The sequence below is a fragment of the Nerophis ophidion genome, linkage group LG02, assembly GCF_033978795.1.
Source record: "Nerophis ophidion isolate RoL-2023_Sa linkage group LG02, RoL_Noph_v1.0, whole genome shotgun sequence".
NCBI classification, from domain to species: domain Eukaryota; kingdom Metazoa; phylum Chordata; class Actinopteri; order Syngnathiformes; family Syngnathidae; genus Nerophis; species Nerophis ophidion.
Window position 1 is genome coordinate 62,069,901 of NC_084612.1, and position 21,755 is coordinate 62,091,655.

Below are 21,755 nucleotides of genomic sequence, written 5' to 3' on the forward strand. Positions count from 1 at the left end.
GAGCCCAGCCACACGGCGGAGGAAACTCATTTCGGCCGCTTGTACCCGTGATCTTATCCTTTCGGTCACGACCCAAAGCTCATGACCATAGGTGAGGATGTGAACGTAGATCGACCGGTAAATTGAGAGCTTTGCCTTCCGGCTCAGCTCCTTCTTCACCACAACGGATCGGTACAACGTCCGCATTACTGAAGACGCCGCACCGGTCCGCCTGTCGATCTCACAATCCACTCTTCCCTCACTTGTGAACAAGACTCCGAGGCAGGGGCGGTTCTAGGCATGCTTATATGAGGGGGCAGTCAGAAATGTGAAGGGGGCATCATGTGTAAACATCATGCTCCAGCACTTTTTTTTCTGTGCTTATAGTAACGATGCTTTCTTCATTGAAATGGGTCTTTAGCTATGTGTCCAACCCCAACCTGGAGTGGTGGATTGCACTTTGTCAGGCCTCTACCTTCAGACCTGTCCAACTTGGGTGTCCCACCTGAAGACTAAGCTCCTACTGTTATAGCTCTTATGGTCACTGAGGCACGCAAACCCCCTGACCACAATAAGGTGGCAATCCCTCAGGGGGGGAAAACTGAAAAATAAAAATAAATGAATAAAATAAAATAAAACATCCTTCATCCAGATTTTATCAACCAACAACATAACATTTATCTTAACTGGATGGCCTAACTCTCAAATAAATTTTGACCCAAAGTAGGACTTCACACACTACAGTCAATATTTACAAAACTGAAAGGTAGTCTGATAAATAATGATAAAAAAGAATCTCAAACTATCATTGCTTCTACTACATGCAGGAGCAGAACTAGACTTGTTAAATGCTCTGAAAAATGGATGCATTACAGACCATTAATGTTCTCTTTGTGAGCTGCTGGAAGCTGGAGCAGAAAATAAGGAAGCTTGAACAACAACAGAAAAAACCCGCTGTGATTACATGAAGAAAAACAACAGTACAGGACTACAGCCTGGGGCGGGGCTTCACGTAGGGGTCTGTCAGACACAGGTCACTTGTCTTCAGTTTGACACATGCAGTGGACGTGGGCACTCATATGGGCACAACATTCATTCACTCCAATGTATGTGTGTTGCCCGCTTGCTTGTAAATTGGTGAAAACGGCTGTGTTTTTGTTTTTAGGTGTCTTGGTCATATCAAATGAAACTTATAATTAGTTTATTACAAAATGTAGATTCAAACTTTAAAGGTTGACTATGTAGAATTACAAGAAAAACAACAGAAAAAGAATTCCAGCAGTCGATTGCCAGACCGTTGCTAAGTAAAACGGGCCGTTGCTAGGGACTCCGCTCTGAACAGAGGACAGCAGAGGAGGACTGCTAAGCAGGATATATACCTTATGTTTCACTTTTTCCGTCATTAACAGCATCATAAATTACTTGTAGCTTGTTACAGGGACAGTGGAGGCTCTCTCCCTTCCAAACCATTGCTACTCAGACCCTCCGCTGTCACTGCTCTCGTCAAGTTGTAAAAAAAAAAAAAAAAAAAAAAAAAAAAGGAACTCCGTAGCACCGAAAGTCTGCGACGATAAATGTGTTTATGACAGATAAGACTACACAAATACACCCATCCTAACAAGTATATGATAAATGTAGAACACTTTTCCTTTTCTTTTACTTTCATACTGCAACAGTGATTGTATGTTTGCTGAGGGCTGAGGGGTGTGTGCGGGTGTGTGTGTGCTGCGCAGCCTGTGGAATGTTGAATACACGCACAGCGGAGGGAGGGATGAGAGGGAAGCCGACACTACTATATCGTGTGTCTCCCTTTTTCGGCGGATTTTTCCGCTAGTGCAGATAATTTTGTCAACTTGTAATGTAGTAATTTTGTTGGTTTATTAAAATTTGCTTTCTCAAATTTTGATTTGAGGGGGCAAGACATTTATTTAAGGGGGCTCTGCCCCCTCTTGCCCCTGCGCCGAGGTACTTGAACTCCTCCACTTGGGGCAGGGTCTCCTCCCCAACCCGGAGATGTCATTAGAGTAATGTCGCCAGGTGGACTACCTGGCAACTACAGGCTTAAATCATAGTGACATGATTAACAACGGGTGCATGAGTTCAAACAAATGAGGCAGCTGAAACTAATGCTAGTCATGGAAACTAAGACAAACCAGGGTGCGCGAAAACAGGAACAAATGGAGTCAAAAACAAAACAGAACATAACTAAACAGAATCCAGACCACAGGACATGACACAGACTTTGTCATCCATGTCTTTATGGATCTTGCTTTGTGCACTGGTGCACAGTCGTGTTGGAAGAGGAAGGGGCCCGCTCCAAACTGTTTCCAGGAGGTTGAGAGAATGGAGTTGTCCAAAGTGTTTTGGTATCCTTGAGCATTCAAAGTTCCTTTCACTGGAACTAAGGGGGCAAGCCCAACTCCTGAAAAACAACCCCACATCATAATTCTTCTTTCACCAGATGTCACACTCGGCACAATGCAGTCCGAAATGTAGCGTTCTCCTGGCAACCTCCAAACCCAGACTGGTCCATCAGATTGCCAGATGGAAATGCGCGATTCATCACTCCAGAGGAGGCGTCTCCACTGCTCTAGAGCAGTGTTTTTCAACCTTTTTTGAGCCAAGGCATATTTTTTGCCTTGGAAAAATCCAGAGGCACACCACCAGCAGAAATCATTAAAAAATTAAATTCAGTTGACAGTAAAAAGTTGTTGTCTTAATTTTTGGATATGACTTTAGACCCAAGTGGAGGGGTTCAAGTACCTAGGAGTCTTGTTCACAAGTGGGGGAAGAGTGGATCGTGAGATCAACAGGCGGATTGGTGCGGCGTCTTCAGTAATGCGGACGTTGTATTGATCCGTTGTGGTGAAGAAGGAGCTGAGCCGGAAGGCGAAGCTCTCAATTTACCGGTCGATCTACCTTCGCCTCCTCACCTATGGTCATGAGCTTTGGGTCATGACGGAAAGGATAAGATCACGGGTACAAGCGGCCGAAATGAGTTTCCTCCGCCGTGTGGCGGGGCTCTCCCTTAGAGATAGGGTGAGAAGCTCTGCCATCCGGGAGGAACTCAAAGTAAAGCCGCTGCTCCTCCACATCGAGAGGAGCCAGATGAGGTGGCTCGGGCATCTGGTCAGGATGCCACCTGAACGCCTCCCTAGGGAGGTGTTTAGGGGACGCCCAACCGGTAGGAGGCCATGGGGAAGACCAAGGACACTTTGGGAAGACTACGTCTCCCGGCTGGCCTGGGAACGCCTGGGAACGCCTGGGAACGCCTCGGGATCCCCCGGGAAGAGCTGGACGAAGTGGCTGGGGAGAGGGAAGTCTGGGCTTCCCTGCTTAGGCTGCTGCCCCCGCGCCCCGACCTCGGATGAGCGGAAGATGATGGCTGGATGGATGGACTTTAAACCATAAACCAACCATGCAACAGTATAGCTCTCGTCTCAAAGTAGGTGTACTGTCACCACCTGTCACATTACACCCTGACTTGTTTTGAGTTTTTTGCTGTTTTCCTGTGTGTGGTGTTTTAGTTCTTGTCTTGCGCTCCTATTTAAGTTTTTTTTCTTTTTTTTTTGGCATGAAAAAGGGAGGTTTTTTGGGATGGTGCACTAATTGTAAGTGTATCTTGTGTTTTTTATGTTGATTTAATAATAATAAAAAATAAATAAATTAATAAATACAAGGGCTTCACGGTGGCAGAGGGGTCAGTGCGTCTGCCTCACAATACGAAGGTCCTGCAGTCCTGGGTTCAAATCCAGGCTCGGGATCTTTCTGTGTGGAGTTTGCATGTTCTCCCCGTGAATGCGTGGGTTCCCTCCGGGTACTCCGGCTTCCTCCCACTTCCAAAGACATGCACCTGGGGATAGGTTGATTGGCAACACTAAATTGGCCCTAGTGTGTGAATGTGAGTGTGAAAGTTGTCTGTCTATCTGTGTTGGCCCTGCGATGAGGTGTCGACTTGTCCAGGGTGTACCCCGCCTTCCGCCCGATTGTAGCTGAGATAGGCGCCAGCGCCCCCCGCGACCCCAAAAGGGAATAAGCGGTAGAAAATGGATGGATAGTAAATACAATTAATAAAACATTCTTCTGTGGCCCGGTACCAATCGAGCCTGGTGGTTGGGGACCACTGCTTCCCACCACTGCATCCAACGCTTTGCATTGGACTTGGTGCTTTATGACCTAGATGCAGCTGCGAAGCCATGGAAACCCATTCCATGAAGCTCTCTGCCTACTGTACGTGGGTTATTTGGAATGTCACATGAAGTTTGGAGCTCTGTAGCAACCGACTGTGCAGAAAGTCTTTGAACTATGCGCTTCAGCATCCGCTGACCCCTCTCTGTCAGTTTACGTGGCCCACCATTCGGTGGCTGAGTTGCTGTTGTTCCCCAAACTCTTCCATTTCCTTATAATAAACCTAACAGGTGACTTTGGAATATTAAAGAGTGAGGAAATTTCACGACAGGATTTGTTGCACAAGTGGCATCCTATGACAGTTCCACGCTGGAAATCACTGAAAGCGGCCCATTCTTTCACAAATGTTTGTAGAAACCGTCTCCATGGCTAAGGGCTTGATTTTACACACTTGTGGCCTGAATAAATGATTAGGACACCTGATTCTAATCATTTGGATGGGGTGGCCAAATACTTTTGGCAATATAGTGTCTATGAGGACCCACGCACATTTCTAGTGCATTTTTTGCTGCGGAGGAGTTACGTGCTCTTTATTTTTAGCAGCACATGCCCACATGTCCGCACAGTGGGTGTCCTCTCTGCAGCCTCAAGGTGGACCACGCATGTAAAGGTCTCATCGAAACAAAGGCCGTCATTAACGCGCCGTTTTACTGCAAACTGGAAGGTTTTCTTTTGAATTTTCCGAGAACTTCCTCAAGAAGCTCTCGTTATAGGGACATAGCTCGTTACATCAGCCCGTGATGGCGTGAGTGACGGAATGAGGACGGGGTGTCGGAACAATGCGACGCTGTTGGATGGATTAGCATAGTGCCGGCACGCTTGGATCATAAGGTTCTCTCGGTGCACAGACGCTTTTGGACTTTGTGCAGCTCGTGTTATTCCCCCCCCCTCCCCGTGTTTGGTTTTGTTACATACTGTCATTTTTTCTTGCACTCTGCTTGACACTCTGGTGCTGCAGAGCAGGGTTTCAAGTCGTGCGAGGTGATTTGAGGTTCAGATATCCGACGAGACTGAAATGTACTCACCTTTGCTGCATTTGCATCCGTTTAAAAGCTAAATGGCCTAGTGGTTAGAGCAGGGTTCACCAACGCGGTGCCCGTGGGTACCGGTTAGCCTGTAAGGACCAGATAAGTCGCCCGCTGGCCTGTTCTAAAAATAGCTCAAATAGCAAAACTTTTTTATTTTTATTATTTTTTTTATTTATTTCGGCAATCTTCACATAAAACAAAGAACAACAACAAAAAAAGGAAAACAAAAAAACACTCATTTGAGCAATGATTGAACCGAAAGGGTGTAGGTTGAAGCAACGCTTATATAAACCTACCCCATCACAACAAGAACAAGATTCAAAATATATAAAATCTAAAACATGCTTCACTTATATATCACTTATATAAACTTACCATTGAGCTGCCTCTGTATTTTAAATTTGATTTATTTACTAGCAAGCTGGTCTCGCTTTGCTGGACATTTTTAATTATAAGAGAGAAAAAACTCAATAGAATTTGAAAATCCAAGAAAATATTTTAAAGACTTGGTCTTCACTTGTTTAAATATTCATTAATTTTTTTGCTTTGCTTCTTATAACTTTCAGAAAGACAATTTTAGAGAAAAAATACTACCTTGGGATTTTTAAACACATATACCTTTTACCTTTTAAATTCCTTCCTCTTCTTTCCTGACAATTTAAATCAAAGTTCAAGTTAAAAAAAAAATATTGTAAAGAAATGTAGCTTCTGTTTTTTTGATGAAGAATATTTGTGAAATATTTCTTCAAACTTATGATAAAAATTCCCAAAAATTATTCTGGCAAATCTAGAACATCTGTAGAATCAAATTTAAATCTTAATTCAAAGTCTTTTGAATTTATTTTAAAATTTTTGTTCTGGAAAATCTAGAAGAAATAATGATTTGTCTTTGTTAGAAATATAGCTTGGTCCAATTTGTTGTATAGTATAACAAAGTGCAGATTGGATTTTAACCTATTTAAAACATGTCATCAAAATTTTAAAATTAATCTTAATCAGGAAAACATACTAATGACGGTACATATTTTTTTTTTCCTTTTTTTTCAAAAAGATTCAAATTAGCCAGTTTTTCTTTTCTTTTTTGGTAGAATTTAGAATTTTAAAGAGTCGAAATTGAAGATAAACTGTTTCAAAATTTAATTTTCATTTTTTTTGTGTTTTCTCCTTTTTTAAACCGTTCAACTAAGTGTTTTTTTTTCATCATTTATTCTCTACAAAAAACCTTCAGTAAAAGGAAATAAATGTACAACGGAAGGACAGACAGAAATACCCATTTTTTTATACATATATATATTTATTTATTAAAGGTTAATTGAGCAAATTGGTGTAGATGGTAAATAAAAACCAAATACAATGATTTGCAAATCCTTTTCAACCTATATTCAATTGAATAGACTGCAAAGACAAGATACTTAACGTTCGAACTGGAAAACGTTATTTTTTGAAAATGTTATCTCATTTGGAATTTGATGCCTGCAACATGTTTCAAAAAAGCTGGCACAAGTGGCCAAAAAGACTGAGCAAGTTGAGAAATGCTCATCAAATACTTATTTGTAACATTCCACAGGTGAACAGGTTAATTGGGAACAGGTGGGTGCCAAGATTGGGTATAAAAGTATCTTCCATGAAATGCTGAGTCATTCACAAACAAGGACGGGGGGAGGGTCACCACTTTGTGAACAAATGGGTGAGCAAATTGTTTAAAAATAACATTTCTCAACCAGCTATTGCAAGGAATTTAGAGATTTCACCATCTACGGTCTGTAACATCATCAAAGGTTCGGTGAATCTGGAAAAATCACTGGACATAAGCGTCAATGTCCGAGATCTTCGATCCCTCAGTCGGGACTGCATCAAAAAGAGACATCAGTGTGTAAAGGATATCACCACATGGTCTCAGGAAAACTTCAGAAAACCACTGTCAGTAACTACAGTTGGTCGCTACATCTTGATAGAAAAAACAAATATGGGACCTTTATTCCTCAATATGTTGAAAAATATTCTTTAATTAAGTAAATGCTAGTGCCATTGTCTTGACATAATGATATGCGCTCGGCATTACATTTCTTGCATTTTCCCATCGCGCCAAGTGCGTGCTCTTTCAGTCAATTAGTGCGCAAAGGCATATATATATATATATACATATATATATATGTACATACATATATGTATATGTATATATATATATATATGTATATGTATATATATATATATATATATGTATATATACATAAATATATACACATTTATGTGTATATATATATATATATATATATGTATGTGTGTGTGTGTGTGTGTACATGCATATATATATATATGTGTGTATACATATATGTAAAATCTGATTAGTGAGAATAATTATCTTATCAGATATATAATAAGAAAATAGCACCCTTATTTCAGATTTGTAATCTTACTTCGATTTCAGTTTTTGCAGTGCAAAAGTCACAATGTCCAATAGAGTTGTAAAAAAAGTAATGTCAGACCACCTCAACAAAAACGGAATGGAATTTTACAGGTTTTTTTTTTACTGAATGGGGCACCCAGAATGTACACTGAAATAAAGAAAGTGGGATTTACAATATTATCTATGAACAATAAAGCACTGAATATTAACAACATATGAACATCCCCATGTATTCCTCAGACCAGCTCCTCTATGGATATATTTTACAGTTAAGCAAACACTACATAAATGTATCAAACAAACAAGGGTAATAAACACCTACATTTCTACAATATGATACATTATCACTTTTATGCACTGACATGTTTTTCGGGCTGGCCCGCTCTGCTTCGTTCCTGGTCTGAGGTGCTGTGACATAGATTACCGTAATAACTCGTACAACACTCAAAAGTGCAGATTGCGACCATTTAAAATACTTTCTATAGTTTGAGACTTATGGTCATTTAAAAACAGCACTGCACATCAGTTTTGATGTTAAAGGTGTAAAAAAAAATCTAAAAAATGTCCGGTGTATTGGATTGAAAATCTTAATGTGTCATGTCTTTATGATCATGTTCTGTTTAGTTATGTTCTGTTTTGTTTTTGACTCCATTAGTTCCTGTTTTTGCGCTCCCTGGTTTGTTTTTGTTTCCATGACTAACCAATCAGTTCACCTGTTCTCACGACTCACGCTCTTGATTCACTCGGACTCATGCACCTGTTCTCAATCACCACGTCAGCATTTAAGCCTGCAGTTGCCAGGCAGTCACCCTCTATACACCCATGTTTTCTATGCCGATGATCCATGCTCTTTCTCGATCCAAGTACGTTTTCGTTTTTGTTGTCCATAGTTCTGCCATTGTGCATAGTTTTGTTTCATAGCCGAGTTTTTGTACCTCCTCTGTGAGCGCTATTCGTTTGTTCCTTTTTTCAGTTATTAATTAAAAGATGTCCTTACCTTCACACCATGTCCGTTGCAATCGCTTTGCACCTTGGGAAAACAAACCACACCATAGTCCACGTACTGACATAATGGGCCGATGTAGCCCTCGGGCCGTATTTTGCCCACGTCTGGTATATATGCTAGCATGTCTTACAAAGCATTTTGGTAACAACTAGAGATGCGCGGTTTGCGGTCTCATCCGCGGGTCGGGCGGTTAACATGACGAAAAAATAGATTTTAATTAGATTCGGGCGGGTGGCGGTTGAACCATCCGGAAATATTTGATATGCATGGTTCTATGATCGGTATCCTTTGCCATTCAAAGTGCCATTTAAGACCCGTGGCATTAAGGGAAGAAAACAATAAGAGAAGCTATTATTCTCCTGAGTGACTGCCGGTAGTCACCCAGATAATAAGTATTAGGGCGTGCTATGAAGCCATTGGCTTTATCGCCTTCTACAACATGTACGATCTGCTTATCAGTCCAGCATCATGTTGTGTGTGGCTTCCGCGGCAACACGCACACGACTGCAAGGCATACTGGGTGACACAGAGTACACTAATGGTTGTGATATAAACAATTTTAACACTCTTAGTAATATACGCCACGCTGTGAAGCCACACCAATTAAGAACGACAAACACATTTCGGGAGAACATCCTCACAGTAAAACAACATAAACGCAACACAACAAATACCCATAATCCTTTGTATTCATGACACCCCTGACTATTTTATACACCCCGCTAGCAGAAAACCCCGCCCCCCGCGGGGTTGGGGGCGAGGGGGTGTAAAATATATTCAGGGGTGTCACGGATACAAAGGATTATGGGTATTTGCTGTGTTGCGTTTATGTTGTTACTGTGAGGATGTTCTCCCGAAATGTGTTTGTCAATCTCGTTGGGTGTGGCTTCACAGTGTGGCGCATATTAGTAAGTGTTAAAGTTGTTTATATCACAATCATCAGTGTACTCTGTATCACCCAGTATGCCTTTCAATCTTGTACGTCTGATTGTGGAAGCTGCACACAACATGTTGCCGGACCAACAAGCGGTTCGTACATGTTGTTGAAGCTGTCTAAGGCAATGGCTTCACAGCACGCCCATATTTTTGTAGTCAGGATGAATGCTATTGGATAGTCGCGGGAACGTTAGCGGCTCCAATTGTCATCATTACTCTGTGAAACAGATTTAAATATCTCTGTGAGTGGTAAAGGCGGACAACCTCTGATGTATTTCAGTGGGCAGTTGGCGGGCGGGTACGGTCCTGATAAAATCTTGATTCGGGTGACGGCGGGTGGATGACGACTTTGGTGATGTGGATGCGGATGATATAATTGCCTATCCGCTCATCTCTAGTAACAACCTATAGAGGGCGCGACAATAAAACCACAATAATAAATATTTAACATGATAAGCTCTGACAATATACAGTAAAAGGTTGTGCAGGTGTACATATATATATATATATATATGTATTTTTAATTTTTTTTTTAAAGTTTTCTAGCACTGCTTCTATGTCAGCTTTCTTGCACAAAACCCCCTTCGTTTTTTTCTCCCCCGACTAGCTGCTTTATGAAAAAATATCGATCTTTCCACTCGAGGGAATTGTTCCCATTTGTCGTCTATTTAAGCCAAACACATAGACTGATTAAAGCTCTTGCACTTGTTGCCCTTTTATCATACATCGGCCCGTAAGCCACGTTTGAATGATTACACTTCATATTTAGTCTGTAGTGGACTTGCTCTCAGTGACGAAGACGGAACGATAAACAATGCTCCTTTAATTAAGTGCACGATAGTTGCTGGGTGTGTGCTCTATTAAGCAACTCGATGAGGCAACTCCTGAAGGAAATGCGTGTGAATGCACCAAATCTGAAGTTGAACTGGAATGCTGATAGAGTGTAGAATGAATGTAAGAATAGTTTGAATGTTGAAGAGTTTGAATTTCCAGGAAAACCGTAATTTGGTTTGGAACCAGGGAAAGTGTTAGTTTAAATGTCCAGAATGAGTTGAAAGTGACAAAGGTGGAATTGTTTGAATGGGTTGAAGAATGTGGGAATTGTTGAAGTCTGAAAAATGGACAATTCATTTTGAATGGAGGAATTGAAAAAAAAAAAGAATTATGGGAAATGTCCCCAATATTTGGTAATTTTGCGGAAAGTGACATTTTTTGAAAATGGTAAAAACTTGAATGTTTTGAATGAGTTGAAATGGTTGTTGAAATGTTTCAGATCGGTTGAGAAATGTTGAGGTAGTAACATGTTAAATTGAGAAATGGTATAACAAAATTCCTGGAATTCAATATGTCAAGGGAAAGCCCGCGATTGCCAAATAAACTGAACAGTTTGAAGTTTGGAACGCTTTGAATCGGGTGAAAACATGTGGGAATAGTGGAAGTTTGAAAAATGGATTCACTTTGTATGGGAATTATAAAATATAAAAAAAAGAATTATGGGAAATCGGGGATTTTTTTATTTTTTCATTGTTGAAGTAGAGCACACAATTCCCAAACAGGCTGAATATGTTCAAGTTGTAACAGTTTGTAAGGTTGTGAAAGTTTGAAGAATGTCCCATTGATTTTAATGGGAATTTCCCCCAAAATTTGGGAATTTTGGGAAAAACGGGACATTTTTGAAAATGATAAAAAACTTAAATGTTTTGAATGAGTTGAAATTGCTGTTGAAATGTTTCAGATCGGTCAAGAAAAGTTGAAGTAGTAACATGTTGAATTGAGAAATGGTATGATGGAATTCCTGGAATTTCGGGAAAAATGGGAATTTTTTCAGTTAAAAAAATAACATTGTTTTTTGTCCTGATTAAGAGGAACGTTTTGACGGTGGAACGGTTGGAATCGTTGAAAAATGTGGAAGGAGTAGTCGCCAGAAAAAAAGGATGGAAATAGGGCTTTCCGGGATGTGTTGAAGGTGAAATGGTTTAAATAAGTTGAAAAATGTGGAAATGGTGAAAGTTTGAAAAATGGCTAATTCATTTTAAATGGGTAAAATTTAATGTAAAACCGGGAAATTTGGGATTTTTTTAAATGTGTCAAGGGAAAGCCCACAATTCCCGAATAGGCTGAACAGTTTAAAGGTGGAATTGTTTGAATCTGGTTAAAAATGCGGGAGTTGTGGAAGTTTGAAAAATGGACCATTCATTTTGAATGGGAAAAAATGAAAAAAACAAAAACAAATATATAGAATCCAATCCAATCCACTTTATTAATATAGCACATTTAAACAACAATAACGTTTCCAAAGTGCTGCACAGCCATGTTAAAAACAATATTAAAAAAACAATATTATGCTCCACCAATGACTGAATAAAAACAAAAAATAAATAAATATAAAACCAATATGTATACATATATATATATACATATATATATATATATATATATATATATATATATATATATATATATATATATATATATATATATATATATATATATATATATATATATAAACAATGTTAAAGTAGAGCACACAATTCACAAACAGGCTGAATATTGTGAAGTTGCAAGAGTTTGAATCCGATGAAACATATGGGAGTTGTGAAACTTGGAAGAATGTCCCATTCGTTTAAATTGGAATTTCCAAACATTTCAGGAATTTCGAGAAAAGTGGGACTTTTTTGAAAATGGAAAAAAATAATGTAATGTTCTAAAATAGTTGGAATGGTGTTTGCTGAAATTTTTAATATCGGTCTAGAAATGTTGAAGTAGTAACATGTTGACCTGGAATTTTGGGAAAACCGGGAATTTTTCCAGTTCAATAAACAACTTTGTTTTTTGTTTTAATTAAGAGGAATGTTTTGACGGTTCAAATGCATTGAAAAATGTGAAAGCTGTAGTCGCCAGAAAATAAGGGTGGAAATACGGCTTTCCAGGATGTGTTGAAGGTGGAATGGTCTGAATCGGTTAAAAATATGTGGAAATGGTAAAAGTTTGAAAAATGGCCAATTCATTTTAAATGGGAAAAATGTCCCGGAAAACTGGTGAATCTAGGTATTTTTGAAATCTGTCAAGGGAAAGCGCGCGATTCCTGAATAGGATGAACAGTTTGAAGTTGGAAAAGTTTGAATCGGGTGAAAAATGTGGGAATTGTGGAAATTTGAAAAATGGACAATTCATTTTGACTGGGGAAAAAGAAAAAAAAAGAAGGAATTATGTGAAATACAGGAGTTTTTTTTTTTTTTAGAATTGTTGAAGTAGAGCACACAATTCCCAAACAGGCTGAATATTTTTTTAACAGTTTGTATCAGATGAAAAATGTGGGAGTTGTGGAACTTTGAAGAATGTCCCATTGATTTCAATGGGAATTTCCCCCAAAATTTGGGAATTTGGGGAAAAACGGGACATTTTTTGAAAACGATAAAAACTTTAATGTTTTGAATGAGTTGAAGTTGTTGTTGAAATGTTTCAGATCGGTCGAGACATGTTGAAGTAGTAACATGTTGACTTGAGAAATGGTATGACGGAATTCCTGGAATTTCGAGAAAAATGGGAATTTTTCCAGTTCAAAAAAATTGTTTTTTGTCCTAATTAAGAGGAACGTTTTGACGGTGGAACGGTTGAAATGCGTTGAAAAATGTGGAGGGAGTAGTTGCCAGAAAAAAAGGGTGGAAGTAGGGCTTTCCAGGATTTGGTGAGGGTGGAATGGTTTGAATGAGTTGAAAAATGTGGAAATGGTGAACATTTGAAAAATGGCTAATTCATTTTAAACGGGTAATGCAATGCTGGGTTAGTTCTACCAAATAAATTAGTTATATTGTCAACCCAACTGCTGGGTCTTTTTAGTACAATACTGGGTTTTTATTATACCGAATAGAATTTTTTTTTACATGTTTTTTGTGTAATCCAAACGTCTTAATTAAGTATGACTCCTACGGGCAGGGGTCAGTATTTCAACTTGCACTTTTATAAGCTTTTCACCATCTTTTTTGTAGTCCAAACAACTTCCACTTGTAGTTTTTAACACTACCCACCATTTTTATTTGTAGTTTATATACTCAGTTTTTGAAGATTGCTTTTTAAACAATGATAAGACATTGTTATGAGTGATTTAGGACCGCTTTCACAAAACGTCAACATTTATTGTGAAATTGATTTAGCATAGTTTGCACCAATGATTATGTGAGGGACTCACAAAAGTACTTATCTGTTAGGCACGCCATCCTCACTCATGTATATATGTATGTATATATATGTATATGTCTATGTATGCATATGTATATATACATGTATATGTATGCATATGTATATGTGTACATATGTATAAATATATATGTATATGTATATATATATATATATATATATATATATATGTATGTATATGTATATATATATATGTTTATATATATATATATATATATATATATATATATATATATATATATGTATATATATATATATGTATATATATATACTATATGTATAAATATATATATATATATATATATATATATATATACATATAGTATATATATACATATATATATATATAAAAATATATGTACATATATATGTATGTATGTATGTATGTATGTATACATGTATATATATTAGGTCAGGAAAAAACACAGGGACTATTTCATCCCTACAAGCCTGTTTTGCTGGTTTCCCTGATCTTCAGGGGATTTTATAATATACATATATATCGTATAATAAAATCCCCGAAGAGCAGGTTTCCCTGCTCTTCGGGGATTTTATTATACGATATGTATGTATATATATATATATATATAGCCTACCATATATATATGGTAGGCTATTTAATCGCTACAAGCCTGTTTCGCCGGTTTCCCTGCTCTTCGGGGATTTTATTATACGATATATATGTATATTATAAAATCCCCTGAAGATCAGGGAAACCAGCAAAACAGGCTTGTAGGGATGAAATAGTCCCTGTGTTTTTTCCTGACCTAATATATATACATGTATATATACATACATACAAACATACATATATATGTACATATATTTATATATATATATATATATGTGCATATATATATATATATATATACACACATATATATATATATATATATATATATATATATATATATAAATATATATAAATATATATATAAATATATATAAATATATATATATATATATATATATATATATATATATATATATATATATATATATATATGTATGTACATATACAAATATATACATCTGTATACATACCGTATATTTTTGTATATATTTAGGACTGAAGTTGATTAGGAGAAGTAGAAACATATGAATCCGAAATGTTTTATACACTTTTTAAGTTTAAATTAAGGTTAAAGTACCACTGATAGTCACACACACTCTAGGGGGGGGTGAAATTGTTCTCTGCATTCGACTCATCTTCTTGTTCCACCCCCTGGGAGGTGAGGGGAGCAGTGAGCAGCAGCGGTGGCCAGGCTAGGGAATCCAAATCAACTAAAAGTTATTTTAACTAAGAGTTAACTAAAACAAACTCAGTTTTTTCATCTTTTTGCTACTTCATTGTTATTGAAAAAAAAAAAAGATGACATAAATGACAAAATAAAATTTAGTCCGTATAACTGACTGACATATGCTGGATTGAGCCTCTTTGTCGGACTAATACAACGTTCTTTTTCCAGGGCTGCTCATGTCGGCCATCACAGTCATCATCCTGGTCCTGTACTTCACCATCGACGCCTTCGTCATCCAGAAGCGTCCCTGGCTGCCCGAGTGCACTCCCATCTACATCCAGTACTTTGTCAAATTCTTCATCATCGGCGTCACCGTGCTGGTGGTGGCCGTGCCCGAGGGTTTGCCGCTGGCCGTCACCATCTCCCTGGCCTACTCCGTCAAGGTGACGATGCCGCAATGTTGCGTCATCGTTGTGGCTTGAGTTGGCTCATACTCACTCCTACTTCTGCTTGAAACAGAAAATGATGAAAGACAATAATCTGGTGCGCCACCTGGACGCGTGCGAAACAATGGGCAACGCCACCGCCATCTGCTCGGACAAGACTGGCACGCTTACCACCAACCGCATGACGGCGGTGCAGTGTTACATTGCAGACGTGCACTACAAGGAGATCCCCGAGCCGGGGGTCCTGCCTCCCAAATCTTTGGACCTGCTTGTCAACTCCATCTCCATCAACAGCGCTTACACCACCAAGATACTGGTAAGGACAACTCAACCCTTGTTTTTTTTTAACTGCACTATGTTTCTGTTTTGCCAATCCAAGCACCTTTAAATAGTAATGAGATTAAAAAGATGAATCATAATAACAGTCATAATAATATACACTGGATTACCAAAATTTGGCCACCTGCCTTGACACACAAATGTGCCATCCCATTCCTAACCCATAGGGTTTATGTCGGTCCACCTTTTGCAGCTATTAAAGCTTCAACTCTTCTCTTAAGGCTGTCCACAAGGTTGCTAAGTGTGTTTGTAGGAATTGTTCACCATTCTTCCAAAAGCGCATTGGTGAGGTCACACACTGATGTTGGTGGAGAAGGCCTGGCTCTCAGTCGCCGTTCTAATTCATCCCAAAGGTGTTCTATCGGGTTCAGGTCAGGACTCTGTGCAGGCCAGTCAAGTTCATCCACACCAGACTCTGTCATCCATGTCTGCATGGACCTTGTTTTGTGCACTGGTTCACAGTCATGTTGAAAGAGGAAGGGGTTTGCTCCAAACTGTCCCCACAAGTTTGGGAGCATGGAATTGTCATAGGTGTTTTGGTATCCTGGAGCATTCAAAGTTCCTTTCACTGGAACTAAGGGGCTGAGCTGAAAAACAACCCCACACCATGATTCCTCCTCCAACGAATTTCACGCTTGGCACAATGAAGTCCGAAATGTAGCGTTCTCCTGGCAACCTCCATACCCAGACCGGTCCATCAGATTGCCAGATGGAAAAGCGTGATTCATCACTCCAGAGAACGTGTCTCCACTGCTCTAGAGTCCAGTGGCGACGTGCTTTACACCACTGCATCCTACGCTTGATGTATGGCTTAGATGTAGCTGCATGGAAACCAATTCCATGAAGCTCTCTGCGTACTGTACGTGGGCTAATTGGAAGGTCACATGAAGTTTGGAGCTCTACATCAACAGACTGTGCAGAAAGTCAGAAATCTCTTTGCACTATGCGCTTCAGCATCCCCTAACCCTTCTCAGTCAGTTTACGTGGCCTACTACTCCGTGGCTGAGTTGTTGTTGTTCCCAAACTCTTCAATTTCCTTATAATAAAGCCGACAGTTGACTTGGAATATTTAGGAGCATGCCAATTGATTAGGGCACCTGATTCTGATCATTTTGATGAGTGTCCAAATATTTTCGGCAATATAGTGTATGTCTCTATTATGCATGTTTTTCATCTTATTACGGCAAAATATTATGCTTTTATTTATTTATTCATTTTTTTGTCCTGTCCAGCTACTCAGGCAAATCATATAGCTGATCAAAATTGACTTTACAAAAGAGAAGTGTGGGATACTTTTCTTGTTGCCTTATTAGTATTTGACTTTATCAAATTGGTTTATTTATTATTTGGTGCAGCCGGGCCACAGGACGAGGGGATAGAAAGAGAAAAAAAGGAAGAGAGAGGGATAAATTGCGGGGAGAAGAGGGGGATAAGACAGAGGGACAACAACAACAACAGAACAACATCAGCAAATAGGATATGTATAAATATTTTGGTAAAAGTGATAGCAAATTATTATTAATATTACAGAAATAACAATGAATATTATTAGACTAAAATGGAGCAATACAAATACCAATAGAAATAGCACTACTTATAATGAATAATAACAATAATTACCTCTATTATCAACAATAAAATTGTTTCAAATGCAACAATACATATACTGTATGTTATGATAACTTGAAATACAAAAGAAAGCAGGTACATGGAGGGGAAGAGACTATATTAACCTTGTAGATTGTTATAGTAACTTTGGGTTAAGCTTTGTCAGTGTGCCATGTGTCACCCAGTTTCCCCTCGGGCAACAACGGTAATATATGTTTGATGAAACATGATCTATTTAGTCTATTTAGATTATATTGTTTTAATACGCAACAAGATGAAGATAAATCACCGTGCTTTACATCAACAATATAGTACAATATGAGAAAAAATGTAATCTGTGCATTTTAGAATCTATTCATAACTACCGTATTTCCTTGAATTGCTGCCGGGCATGTAATATGCGCCTACCTTGAACTACTGGCAGGTCAAACTTGCTTCTCAAAATTATTAGCGCATGCCTACTATTACTGCCGGGTCAAATTCGTGACGTTACAAGTGACACTTCCCCTGTGTTAAAGGTTGGCAACCTTTACCACTCAAAGAGGCATTTTGGTCCATTTCACAACGACAACGGGAGCTGCATAACTCTTTTGAAATGTATAATAAAATTACACAGCATAGAGTTTTTTTTGCTTGTATTATTGCTTGTTCATCAGCCACGCCGGTTACACTGAAGGTTGTGATATAAAGAACTTTAACACTCTTACTAATATGTGCCACACTGTGAACCCACACCAAACAAGAATGACAAACACATTTCGGGAGAATATCGGCTCTGTAACACATTATAAACGCACCATAACAATTACCCAGAATGCAATGCATCCATGACTGTTACTGCTTATATTATACACCCCGCTAGGACCAAATATCACACTCAATTTTTACTGCATGCCATTGGTAAGCGCAGGGGTGAGAAGAGGTTTTTAAGTTATTAGCGCCTGCTTACTATTACCGCATGCCTTGAATAAGCGCAGGAGTGAGAAGAGGTTTTAAATTAATTAGTGCCCCAGCGGCTATTCAAGGAAATACGGTACTCATCTTAATAATGAAAATATAAATACACAAATTATATGATATATGAATATATTAAACAATAAATCCGTCCATCCATCCATTTTCTACTGCTTGTCCCTTTCGGAGTAACGGGGGGGGGGCTGCAGCCTATCTCGGCTGCATTCGGGGGGAAGGTGGCGTACACTCTGAACAAGTCGCCACCTCATCGCAGGGCCAACACAGATAGACAGACAACATTCACACTCACATTCACACACTAGGGCCGATTTAGTGTTGCCAATCAACCTATCCCCAGGTGCATGTTTTTAGAAGTGGGAGGAAGCCGGAGTACCCGGAGGGAACCCACAGAGTCACGGGGAGAACATGCAAGCTCCTCACAGAAAGATCCAGAGCCCATACTCAGGATTGGCTTTTTACCTCCTCAATCCCACAAACATGTCTTCCTCTGAGGAAACAGAGCCTGGGGCATCGGTGGTGGGTTCTCCTTTTTCTGGGGCTGAGGTTGACGAGGTAGTTAAAAAGCTCCTCTGTGGCAAGGAGGAGATCCGCCCAGAGTTCCTTAAGGCCCTGGATGCTTTGGGGATATCTTGGTTGACAAGACTCTGCGAAATTGTATGGACATCGGGGGCGGTACCTCTAGATTGGCAGACAGGGGTGCTGGTTCCTCTCTTTAAGAAGGGGAACCGGAGGGTGTGATTCAACTATCGTGGGATCACACTCCTCAGCCTTCCTGATAAGGTTTATTAAGGTGTACTGGAGAGGAGGCTACGCCGGATAGTCGAACCTCAAATTCAGGAGGAACGGTGTGGTTTTCGTCCTGGTCGTGGAACTGTGGACCGGCTCTTTACTCTCGGCAGGGTCCTTGAGGGTGAATGGGAGTTTGCCCAACCAGTCTACATGTGCTTTGTGGACTTGGAGAAGGCATTTGACTGTGTCCCCCGGGAAGTCCTGTGGGGAGTGCTCAGAGAGTATGGTCTGATTGTTGCTCCCTATATGATCAGTGTCAGAGCTAGGTCCGCATTGACGGCAGTAAGTTGGACCTGTTTACAAACTGATGCGATCTCTTGTTCTATCTACATGTTCAGTTCTGCTCTCAATCACTACTAAGACAGCAGAGAAACACAGACAGTTTCTCAAACACATCAAATGTTCAAACAAACATTTTACAAAGTGATTGCTGCAGACACCAGAATTGTCTGATTTTATTCCACAAGATGATGACTGTGATATTTTAGGAGCCATTTTGTTTGGCGCACGTTTTTTCCCCCTTGACTTTGATACCTTATTGAACCACTTCTTTCGGGACTCTGTGAAAGCTCTTTTCTATTTCTCTATCTGATCGACTGGAGCACTAAAGAACAGAACAGCAGGATGGCATTTTCTGCTCAAACGCTACACTCTTTATCACTTGTTTTAATGCTACGCTCTAGCTGTTTGACCATGGTGCGAATTAACCCTCGAAGAAGAAAAACGGATGTGACTTCATATGCAACCCAGCAAAAGAAAAACTTCCATAACCATATTTTTCGGACAATAGAGCCCACTGGCAATCAATGGTCTATTTTTGATCTTTTTTTATATATAAGGCGTCATATTAGTATTATTATTTTTTTTAATTGAAAATATTTCCTTGGGGTGTACATAACATGTAATGGTGGTTCTTTTTTACGTGGCTCTCCTTCGACAGCGTCTTTTCCCCATCATTTTTGTTGTAGCGGTGTAGCGTGCAAGGACAGGAGTGGAAGAAGTGTCAAAAGATGGCGCTAACTGTTTTAATAACATTCAGACTATACTTCAATCAATAACGGAGCAGCATCTCCTCATCCGGAAACCACAACAACGCCCGAAATGTGTCCCATGAAAAAATGTCCGACCGGAACTCTCTAATAACTAAAGTTCTTTGGGTGAATAATGTAAACTCACTACACCGGTATGTTTTAGCGCTTTCATGGCGAGTTTACTGACAGATATAAGTAAGAACTTTACAGTACTTTTTATTAGAAATGGCAACAGCGGTGGATGAATGTCCCATAACAATAAGATATCACGCACAATTATTCAGGATTTATGCAGATCCCAAATATAGATCAGCGGGAACCAGAAGGTAAGACTAGTTGCTTTTGCATTGTATTGCGAAACAAAACGCCAGATAATGTCTTACTTTATACACACACCATAATAATACTCGTATGTTGAAGCACAGTGCAATCATTTAAGCGGTGCGGCTTCATAGCTTTCCAAAATCGTACTAAAACATTTTGAAAGATTTTTCAGCGTCGTGTGTAAAGTTCTATATTTTCAATGGACCATATCAAATGTTGGTGTTGTTTACTTGTGTCATATTCTCCCGTCCAAAGGCAAAACCCAGTAACTCAATTTTGGTCAAAACTGAGCTGATAATAATTTTGGAGTTCCTAGGTGATATGCTTTACATTAGTGTATGCGATATTGTAATTTGTTCCGTAAGTAAGCGGTTACGCGCATGGCAGGACCTAGCAACTACCACATAACCGCGTAGATACAACAGAAAAACCTAGTATCTCAAGGGACCAATCGGAGCTTCTTTGTCAGTCGCCTTATTGTCTTTAATGAGACATTTGCACGAATGGGGGCCGACGGTCAACCTGATTATGTGATATTATGGCACAAGGGGATATTTGGAAGATTGGCCCAGGACATTGCAAGCACCTTCATTAAATGTATTGTTCTTGATTCTTCCCCTTGCATACTCTTTTGGGCAGATAACTGTGGAGGTCAAAATAAATACTGGACGTTGTACACGGCTCTTGCCCAATGTGCAAACGCAGAATGGGGCCCACCCGAGATTGTGATAAAATATTTGGAGAAAGGGCACACGTTCATGAGAGCAGATTCAATCCATGGCTCAATTGGCAAGAAAATGAAAGCTCAAGAAAACATCTATACGTTTGATGACTTTTTACATTTTTGTGAGACAGCATCAAGATTGTTAAGATCCGCTGCTGGGATCTTACATTATTTGGTTTTGAGTCTTTTGTGTTTATCTTGTTGGTTCATGGACGCTTCTGATTCTTAGTTGGTCCACTTCCTTGTTTGTTTTTGTCACCATGGCGACTTGATTTGTCCACCTGCACTGGCCATTTGACACACACCTGCTTTTCAATCAATCAATCAATCAATGTTTATTTATATAGCCCTAAATCAAAAATGTCTCAAAGGACTGTACAAACCATTACGACTACGACATCCTCGGAAGAACCCACACAAGGGCAAGGAAACCTCACACCCAGTGGGCAGGGAGAATTCACATCCAGTGGGACGCTAGTGACAATGCTGACTATGAGAAACCTTGGAGAGGATCTCAGAAGTGGGCAACCCCCCCCC

General features: G+C 39.4%; 1 protein-coding gene across 5 annotated transcripts in view; it reads left to right on the plus strand.

Annotated features, from left to right (window-relative positions):
* Positions 1-21,755, plus strand: part of atp2b2 (ATPase plasma membrane Ca2+ transporting 2) — a 342,244-nt gene that overhangs the window by 223,112 nt on the left and 97,377 nt on the right. For all 5 annotated transcript variants that reach the window (XM_061888038.1, XM_061888058.1, XM_061888049.1 and 2 more), the window contains 2 exons: positions 15,211-15,425; positions 15,502-15,744. In XM_061888038.1, the coding sequence (XP_061744022.1) occupies positions 15,211-15,425; positions 15,502-15,744 (458 nt within the window). The remainder of the gene's footprint in view (positions 1-15,210; positions 15,426-15,501; positions 15,745-21,755) is intronic.